The sequence below is a fragment of the Raphanus sativus genome, chromosome 8 (assembly GCF_000801105.2).
Source record: "Raphanus sativus cultivar WK10039 chromosome 8, ASM80110v3, whole genome shotgun sequence".
Taxonomy (NCBI): Eukaryota; Viridiplantae; Streptophyta; class Magnoliopsida; order Brassicales; family Brassicaceae; genus Raphanus; species Raphanus sativus.
This window is the reverse complement of record NC_079518.1, coordinates 20373705-20383706: the sequence shown is the minus strand read 5'-3', so window position 1 is coordinate 20383706 and position 10002 is coordinate 20373705. Positions and strand designations below refer to the sequence as shown.

The 10002-nt window shown below is 34.5% G+C and overlaps 2 protein-coding genes across 2 annotated transcripts; one reads left to right on the top strand and one right to left on the bottom strand.

Annotated features, from left to right (window-relative positions):
* Nucleotides 1–1254: 1254 nt before the first annotated feature.
* LOC130499048 (uncharacterized) lies at nucleotides 1255–3587 on the bottom strand. Its single transcript, XM_056992941.1, has 2 exons — nucleotides 2418–3587; nucleotides 1255–2265 (listed from the first exon to the last, which is right to left on the bottom strand). Exons 1-2 carry the CDS (start codon nucleotides 3585–3587, stop codon nucleotides 1255–1257), a joined length of 2181 nt encoding a protein of 726 aa, XP_056848921.1.
* A 4401-nt stretch (nucleotides 3588–7988) lies between these two features.
* LOC108818653 (myosin-binding protein 3) lies at nucleotides 7989–9439 on the top strand. Its single transcript, XM_018591571.2, has 2 exons — nucleotides 7989–8144; nucleotides 8419–9439. The coding sequence occupies exon 2, from the start codon at nucleotides 8519–8521 to the stop codon at nucleotides 9311–9313; it is 795 nt and encodes a 264-aa protein (XP_018447073.1). The 5' UTR covers nucleotides 7989–8144; nucleotides 8419–8518; the 3' UTR covers nucleotides 9314–9439.
* The last annotated feature ends 563 nt before the right edge of the window (nucleotides 9440–10002 follow it).

The following is a 10002-nucleotide window of genomic DNA, read 5'->3' as shown; positions in this document are numbered from 1 at the left end:
TATGGTAATAACTCATATATTACATTTATTTTCGATTTATATTTTTTGACTTTTTTAAAAATATGGTAATAACTCATAAATCATCATTAAAATAAATATATTCAGTTATGACATTTCAAATTTCGAAATATCATTTAAATTAAAAATATTTTAAAAATATATACATATTTTTAGAAAATTGTAAAAGTTAAATCATAAAATCATTAGTTTCTTATAAATATTTTTTAATTTTAATTTTTAAACATTATGAAATTTTACATCCCCTAGACTATATTTGAAAAGTGATTTTGCCACATGTTTTCTCTACAATCATTTTCACAAAATAATATGACATGGCTACTAAAATTGATGACATATCTTATAGATTAATATGACATATACAATTATATTTATTGTTAATTTATATTTTTGGTAAAATTTTTAATATATGATAATAACTCATATATTACATTTATTGTCGATTTTTATTTTTGGACTTTTTAAAAATATGATAATAACTCATAAATCATCATTAAAATAAATATATTCAATTATGGCATTTCAAATTTCGAAATATCATTTAAATTAAAAATATTTCAAAAATATATACATATTTTTATACATATTTTTAGAAAATTATAAAAATTAAATCATAAAATCAAATTAAATCGTAAAATCATTAGTTTCTTATATATATATATCTATAGATTTTATAAATATTGTTTAAATTTAATTTTTGACAATTATGCAATTTTACATATTTATTTAATATATTTAATTAAAATAAATAGATAGAAAAATCTACCAAAGATTATAATTTTAAATATATACATGCACAATCTTAAATATAATTCAAAATAAACAAAATTGTTTTTATCTTAATTTTAATGTCCAGTTAAATCAAATTTATATTAAAATATTAATAAGAAAAAGAAAATTTATAATATTAATAAAAAAATTAAATATAATTTAAATTTTTTTACTGCATATGGTGCATGAAAACACCTAATAAGAACTATGTAATGAAAAATATGAAAAAACAAGATAAACTGGTGATAAAAAACATGAGATAAATAATTAATAATTAATATAAGTTTGGTGTTTTCAAGTTTTAAAAAATTAGAATGAGGTTAGAGATTTTGAAAATGAGAAACATACATTGTTGTTGCAGCCATTTGAAAAGAAGATATAATGTGTAAATTTTCTTTATATAAGGAGACAAAATTCTAATTAGTTTTTTTTTTATCAAACCTTCCATTAAAACCTTAAAAGAGCTTACATAAGAGAGTTTTCAACCTCATGGAGATTGTTAGACAACACAAACAAAGCGTTTTTCGCTAGCTTATCCGCAGGATCATTACAAGATCGAGCAATAAAGCGGAAAGAGATAGAAGTGAAGGATGCACTCAACACGCAGAAGTCATGGAGCAATCCTCGGAGCGATTTCACAGTCGTGGTACCTGTGATTGCATCGATAAGACTTTTAGCATCTGAACAGCAGATGACGTCTTTAATACCAGAGGAGATGGCCTTCAAGAGGCCAGCTTTCATCGCTAAAGCTTCTGCAACGAGGGCTGAAGCAATGTAGCGTTGTTTTTCGGTTCCTTGGAAGACAAGATTGCCTAGTGAGTCATTACAGACCCAACCAAGTCCACCTGCAAAGGTAGAGCAATTCCAAGCAGCATCGGAACATAACAAGTATGTATTAGCTGGAACCTGTGGAAGAGAGTTCGAGAGTGGAGAGTCTTTAGTTGAAACAGAGACATGCTTTCGGATTGGGAGAGAGGATTGCCATTCCTTAGCTGCTTTTATAGCTTTCTCTAGCATCTCTGATTCCAGGAAAGACTTATCCTCGAACAGGAGCTGATTTCTACTCGTCCACAATACCCATAAGATCCAGGGATATAACGGAGTAGTCAGACCAATAGGCGGGAGATTAACCATACGGGTACAGGTTACAAGTACTTCTTCCACTGATTGGCAAGAGGTGATGAGGGGTTTGTTCTTTGCAGGCACTAGCTCCCAGACCTTCTGAGCCGTTGTGCAAGCTAACATAACATGTAGCAGCGTCTCCGGTTCACCGCATCGCTTACATTTACCCTCTACCTGTATACCCCTCTTTGCCAACGTCTCTCCTACTGCTAGCGCTTTGCTTTTCAGTTTCCAGAGAAAGTGGCGAAGCTTTGGAGAGCATTGAACATTCCATATGCATTTCTTCCAATTGAACTCATCAAGGGAGTTACCATTGTGAATCTTTGCCAAAGCGTACCCTGACTTGGTGGTGTACTTCCCGATTTCTCATGGAGCCAGATTAAGTCATCGTCAAGTAGGGAGTCACTTGGTGATAGCTTCCTGATGTGGGCTTCATAGACTGGGATTCTTCATCTGATTTCGTCAATATTCCAGTGAGCTGATCCTTCCATAAGTAAATCACTAACTTTTAAGTGCTGATCGAGCTCTGTGGGTGGTCCTATCGGCCTGACTTGGTTCTCTGTCGATAACCAATAATCACCCCAAACCTTTATACTTCTTCCGTTACCAACGGACCATCCCATGCCTTTTTTGAGAACCTCGCGACCTGCTAATATTCCACGCCATCCATGGGAGGCTGCATTTGGTGCTGAGCAGGAGAGAAAATCAGAAGAGTGACAATACTTCTTAAGTAAAATTCTCCCTAGCAGGGAAGAAGGATCCTGCAGAAGTCTCCAGGCATGTTTTGCTAGCAAGGCGTCGTTGAAGATTTCAATCTCACGAAAGCCCAGTCCACCCGCACTTTTTGGGCAAGTTAGTTTGTCCCAAGAGACCCAACTCCTCTTTCTGGTGTCTGGTTTTGCGTCCCACCAGAATCGCGTCAACACCGACTGAATCTGCTTACAGAGAGAGGCCGGGAGCTTAAAGCATGACATAGTGTAGGTGGGCATAGCAGCCAACACTGCTTTGAGGAGGACCATCTTCCCAGCACCCGATAAGTAGCGGGTCGTCCAGCTTTGACTTCTCTGCTTTATCCGGTCTACTATGGAAGAAAAAATATCTCTTTTCTTTCTACCAAAGTGTTCCGGGAGTCCCAGATATTTGCCAATCCCACCTTCGTTGCTGATGTTGAGTTCTCGTTTCACTCTGATTTTGCATTCCTGGTTCGTTTTAGACGAGAAGGTGATGGATGATTTGGCTCGGTTTATGCACTGCCCCGACGCCTTCTCGTATTTAAGCAGAATGGTGGTGAGAGTAGCACAACTTGCCGCGTTGGATTTTCCGAAGAACATTGTGTCATCCGCAAACAGCAAATGATTTATCGGTGGGCAGTGTCGACCAACTTTCACCCCCGGGAGAGTCCCATTTTCCTGCGCCTTATTACATAGCCCGGAGAGAACCTCGGTGCAAAGGATAAACAGGTAAGGGGAGAGAGGATCTCCTTGTCGCAAGCCTCGGGAGGGGACAACTTTTCCTTGCGGGCCTCCGTTGATTAGGAAAGAATAAGAAACAGAGGATACACACTCCATTACCCATTCTGTCCAAGTCTCATGGAAACCCATTCGCTGAAGCACTTCCCGTAGAAAGATCCATTCAATCCTGTCGTAAGCTTTGCTCATGTCGGTTTTAACCGCCATAGCAACTCTCTTTTTTGCTCCTGATTTCCTCAAGTAGTGAAGGACCTCGTGGGTAATCAATACATTGTCAGAGATTGATCTTCCCGGCACAAAGTCCGACTGAGATGGAGAGATCAGGGTATTGAGGAGCGGCTGAAGCCTCTTCGATAGGATCTTTGCGATGATTTTATAGTGTGTGTTACACAAAGCTATAGGTCTGTAATCTGAAACTCTCTTGGCACCAATCAGCTTGGGGATTAGTCTAATGTGTGTCTCGTTCTGTCTCGGTTGCAGAATCTTTGACTCGAAGAAAGCTTTGATATCCAGGTACACGTCATCTCCTATAACATCCCAGAAAGTTTGATAGAAGTCCGCAGAGAAGCCATCGGGGCCTGGCGCCTTATCTGGGTGAATTGAGAAAACAGCTTGTTGTACTTCAATCTTCTATGGGATCTTAACCAGCAGCTGATTCATTTCAGGTGTAACTCTGGTAGAAATAGCTTCAGAGACCACTGCAGAAGGGTCAGCGCTTCCTGCCGTGAACAAATGTTGATAAAACAGGGAGAAGGCCTTAACGATGTGATCCTCCTCAAAGAAAGCTTCCCCTGTTTCATCCTCAATGATTGAGAATTTGTTACTGGCGCGACGTCCCCTGGTAACTGCGTGGAAGAAGGCTGAGTTACGGTCACCACCGTTTAACCATTGAATCCTGCTTCTTTGCCGCCAGAAAGCTTCATCCTCAGCATAAGCATTTTCCAAGACCGTCTTTAGTTCAGAGATTCGATCATTATCTGGAACTGAGGCAGAAAGCGCTTGTTCGAGTAGAGCCTGATTAGAACATATGTGGACTTTTGCTGCTGCAGCTTGTTCCTTTGCCCACTCTATAAGCTTGTGTCGTACATGGTTTATCTTGGTCAGAACAGAGTCTGTATCCGACGCTTGCCAGGTAGTTTCCACTAGCTTCCTGATCTCCGGTTTGCCACTGAGTCTTCTATCATAGCGGAAATTGCCTTTTTTCTTTTTTAAATGTTGATCAAAGTGAGTCAACAGGGGTCGGTGATCAGAACCTTCAAAGCGAAGGTATTCACTTCTAGCAGCCGGGAATAATTCCATCCAATCAATATTGGCCATTGCTCGGTCTAGCTTGGATTGAATGAAATGTGAGTACCGAGTACCCCTCCATGAGAGTGAGTTTCCTGAGAATTGCAGGTCCCACAATCCTTGTGTTGACACGAAGTTGCGGAAAGAGAGGAAAGAGCCTTCCCATCTCAACGGGCCGCCAACTTTTTCCGAGTTGTCTAAGAGGTCGTTGAAGTCTTCGGTAAGTAGCCATGGGCCAGACCTTCCCTGTCCAATCTCTGTCATCTCCTCCCAGAATCTTGGACGGTTTTCTCTATTCGGAGCTCCGTAAATGTAAGATACATAAAACTTTTTCTTATTGAACTCGATGCAAGTATCAATTACATTAGGTGATGAGAATAAAACTTCCAACTGGATGTTGTCTTTCCATGATAGCGCAAGGCCGCCACTCAAACCCACTGGAGGGACAGTAAAATGGTTTGTAAAAGCAGAGCCTCTGTACATTAGGTAGACGTCCTCATCCTTCTGTTTTGTCTCCATTAGGAACATTATGTCTGGAGAGTCCTTTGTTCTGAACTCCTTCAGACGACGAACTGTCAGGTCGCTCCCGATACCTTGACAGTTCCAGCTCATATTGACTAAGGAAGAGGTTTTGGAGCGGACCGAAAATCCGTTCCTTTCTTCTTAGTCGCTGGGATCATCGGAATCTTGGGTTGAGAAGTTCCTGCTTCTTTTGATGAACCCGCTGTTTTGCTTCCAACTTCCTTTCCATGTCTCCGTTTGGGAGAGGGATTTGCTTTTGTAGTGCGGCGTCTTTTAACAGGTGTTCCCTGTCCAGAGCTCCTCTGACTTTGTTTGCGTGATGCTGTTGCGACTTTCTCTGAGTTCCTACCAGTTTTGGACCGAGACGAAGCTTTAGGGTCGTTTGGAGGTAGTCGGAGGTTAAGACTGTCGTCATCTTCCAACGTAAACAGGGGTCCCAGCCGCAAGGAGACGTGAACTCTGTCCTCACTGAGGGTTCTAATAGGAGAGCGGTCTTGAGAGATATCATAGGGAGTGCCAGCAGCTGGTACAAGATAATATGATATGGCTACTAAAATTGATGACATGTCTTATAGATTAATATGACATGGACAATTATATTTAATGTTAATTTATATTTTTGGTAAACTTTTTAAAATATGGTAATAACTCATATATTACATTTATTTTCGATTTATATTTTTTGACTTTTTAAAAAATATGGTAATAACTCATAAATCATCATTAAAATAAATATATTCAGTTATGACATTTCAAATTTCGAAATATCATTTAAATTAAAAATATTTTAAAAATATATACATATTTTTAGAAAATTGTAAAAGTTAAATCATAAAATCATTAGTTTCTTATAAATATTTTTTAATTTTAATTTTTAAAATTTATGAAATTTTACATCCCCTAGACTATATTTGAAAATTGATTTTGCCACATGTTTTCTCTACAATCATTTTCACAAAATAATATGACATGGCTACTAAAATTGATGACATATCTTATAGATTAATATGACATGTACAATTATATTTATTGTTAATTTATATTTTTGGTAAACTTTTTAATATATGATAATAACTCATATATTACATTTATTGTCGATTTTTATTTTTGGACTTTTTAAAAATATGATAATAACTCATAAATCATCATTAAAATAAATATATTCAATTATCGCATTTCAAATTTCGAAATATCATTTAAATTAAAAATATTTCAAAAATATATACATATTTTATACATATTTTTAGAAAATTATAAAAATTAAATCATAAAATCAAATTAAATCGTAAAATCATTAGTTTCTTATATATATATATCTATAGATTTTATAAATATTGTTTAAATTTAATTTTTGACAATTATGCAATTTTACATATTTATTTAATATATTTAATTAAAATAAATAGATAGAAAAATCTACCAAAGATTATAATTTTAAATATATACATGCACAATCTTAAATATAATTCAAAATAAACAAAATTGTTTTTATCTTAATTTTAATGTCCAGTTAAATCAAATTTATATTAAAATATTAATAAGAAAAATAAAATTTATAATATTAATAAAAAAATTAAATATAATTTATGTTTATCTGTTAAAAAATATTTTAAATTTTTTTACTGCATATGGTGCATGAAAACACCTAATAAGAACTATGTAATGAAAAATATGAAAAAACAAGATAAACTGGTGATAAAAAACATGAGATAAATAATTAATAATTAATATAAGTTTGGTGTTTTCAAGTTTTAAAAAATTAGAATGAGGTTAGAGATTTTGAAAATGAGAAACATACATTGTTGTTGCAGCCATTTGAAAAGAGGATATAATGTGTAAATTTTCTTTATATAAGGAGACAAAATTCTAATTAGTTTATATACTTTCTGTTCGCAAGTCTTTTTGGAAGTCTGATAGAATAAAATGCATTAGAAGACTTCTCACTTCTAAACACTAAATTTATTATTCTTCTGAGATGAGAAATCTTCTAATACATTATATTTTGGAAAACTTTCCAAGAATTCTTCTAATACCTAAATCAAATAACTAACTAAATAGAAGCAAACACTCCACTAAACATAAGATCAACTTATAAAGTATCTAATGTATACAAAACTAAACAAATACATATCAAATTTAATTTCTTACCTTTATGATATCACAAAATTCTTTTTTATCACAAATATAAATTCTAAGAATAAAACGACCAAAATATTTCATTAAAGAAGTAAATATATACATATATCTCTAGAATTAACTAATACAAACCTTAAAACCTTAGAGATAAGAGGTAAGGATTTGGATTAAGGTTTAAAATTTTATAAAATAAAAAATAAATATTAAAATTTTGAAAAAAATAATTCAAAAAATAATTTACAAAAGAAAATTTTAAAAAGAAAATTGAAAAAAATTAAAAAGTAAAATTATAAAGAATTTGAATTTGAAAACATATAATCAGAAACTATAAAAAAAATTCTTTTTTTCTAAACTTTTTTGTTTGTATTTATATATCTAGAGTTTTAGAGTCTTTTTACCTAGTAGATGAAATATTTGAGTCATTTTCCTCTTTAAAATCTATTTTGTGATAAAATTTTAAAAATAGTTTATTTAGAAAAATTGCCCTAATACAAACTCGTAATTATAAGATACAGTTTTACCAGTGAAATGCGTGCCAACTGCCAAGGGGTCAAAGTGAGCTGGGATGAGTATTACAATTACTCTTTATCTTAATAATCAATACACATGTTTGTTTGGTCACGTGTATCGACGATATTTTGCCTATTTGGAGAAACTTGTAAGGAAAGGGCAAGATAATGTTACGCCGACTCCTTTTCATTTTATTTAATCGGAAAAGAAAAACGAAATAACGAAGACTCTTATTCGAAGCTACACAAGCCATAGCTCCTGCTATTTCTTCCCGTCTCTCTCTTCTTTGACTTTTTTTCCCAGTTTGAGGTGGTTCGCTCTGACCTCAGCTTCATCTCTTTTCTTTTCTTTTATTACAACGAGATCAATTATTTTCTTGACTGGTATAGGTTTTGATTGAGCTTTTGTCTAATAACTTTTCTTTCTTCCTTTCCGAAATCTTTGACAAAATTTAGGGTTTTTTTCTAATCTATGATGTAATGATTTCATATATTGAGTTCTTTTGGCTGAACTCATGATGTTTCCTTAGTTTGGAGTGTATTAAAAGCTAATCTTTCTCTGTTTTTTTTTTGTATGGTTTAAGTTTTTTTTTACAGATCATCAGATTTGGTTTCATATTCAGACGCTGAGATTTCAGATTCCTGAAAGATCTGGCTATTGATCGAAAGAGTGAAACAAAAAAAATGGACTACCCTGAAAGTTATCGGATAACGTTTACTGGAATCTTGGTTGCTTTTCTTGAATTAGCATTTGCTTATTGTCTATTATGTGTATCAGCTTTGGTCTTTATTGCGTCCAAGTTCTTACTCTATTTACCTTGTCCCTCTTCTGGAATGCTTGGGTACCAAAACGTCCATAAACTTCTCTTTGACTTGCCATTCGAGATCATACTCCGAATCCAGAAGATGGCCGTTGCCAGTAGAACAAGCGTTTGGCATCATCAAGACCAAGAAGAAGAGAGAAAGAGTTCGGTTGGTAAAGATAAGAACTTGGAATTAATGAATAAGGTGAGATTGCTTGAAGAAGCTGTTGAGGAAGAGAGGTTGGCTCGATCTGCTCTAATCGTGGAATTGGAGGAAGAAAGAGCGGCTTCAGCGTCAGCAGCTGATGAAGCCATGGCTATGATTCTGAGGTTACAAGCTGATAAAGCTTCACTTGAAATGGAAGGGAAGCAGTATGAGAGAATGATTGAGGAGAAATTTGCATATGATGAGGTAGAGATGAATATTCTCAAGGAGATTTTATTCAAAAGGGAGAGGGAAAAGCATTTTCTTGAGAAGGAACTTGAGACTTACAAGCACATTGATGATGATGATGATGATGATCAAGAAGCGATTGTGTATGATGTTCATGTCATTGAAAATGATAATAATGCTAAGAAGAAAGATGTTGACGCAGCAGAACATAAAGTAAGGGACTGTGATGATCAAGTGAAGCAAATGGATGACTTATTGAAGGATAGTGATTCATCAACATAACCTTCTTAATAAAGTTTTTCTGTTGGTTGTAATATCTTTGCTATCTTGCTTACTCTGTTTTCTGTAATGTGGTTTGGGTAGACTTTGTATAAATTTGTGAAAATATTAATGTACAACTTTGTGACATCTGTAAACGCATCAAATGATATTAAGATCGCTTTTATTTGTATTAACAAAACAATTTGAGTTTTGAAAACAGAGAGGGTCTCTGCCATGGCACTAACAAAACTAAGACGGTTTCAGTTGGCTACAACTGATGCGCTAATAGATGTCGGTTTTTCTTCAATCTCTGATCTGCATTGGTCCTGAGCTTATTAAGTTGCCTCTTACGCTCGTATCACTTGTGGCCTTTCCCTTCTCTTCAGCTCAAGTTCTTGTTCAAATAACTACTTTTATGATCTGTCCAGGGGTTATTTATAAGGGTTCTTAAAGGAAACAGAGCTGGTATCAATAGACTCATTGTGGCAAAAAAAAATCAGAAAGAGAAAGATAGACTCACTTTAATGGTTCCAGCCAACCTTAGACGATAGACAACCCAATAAGCAGTACTTGTGGCCACTTTAAAGTCTCAAAACCCTGATTACCAAATAAGCTGATCATTAACAAATTTGAACATTTATTATCTAAATCATTAAAACAAAACATAACATAACACAGAAAAAGGAGATGCTCTTCACGCTTCATTGTGT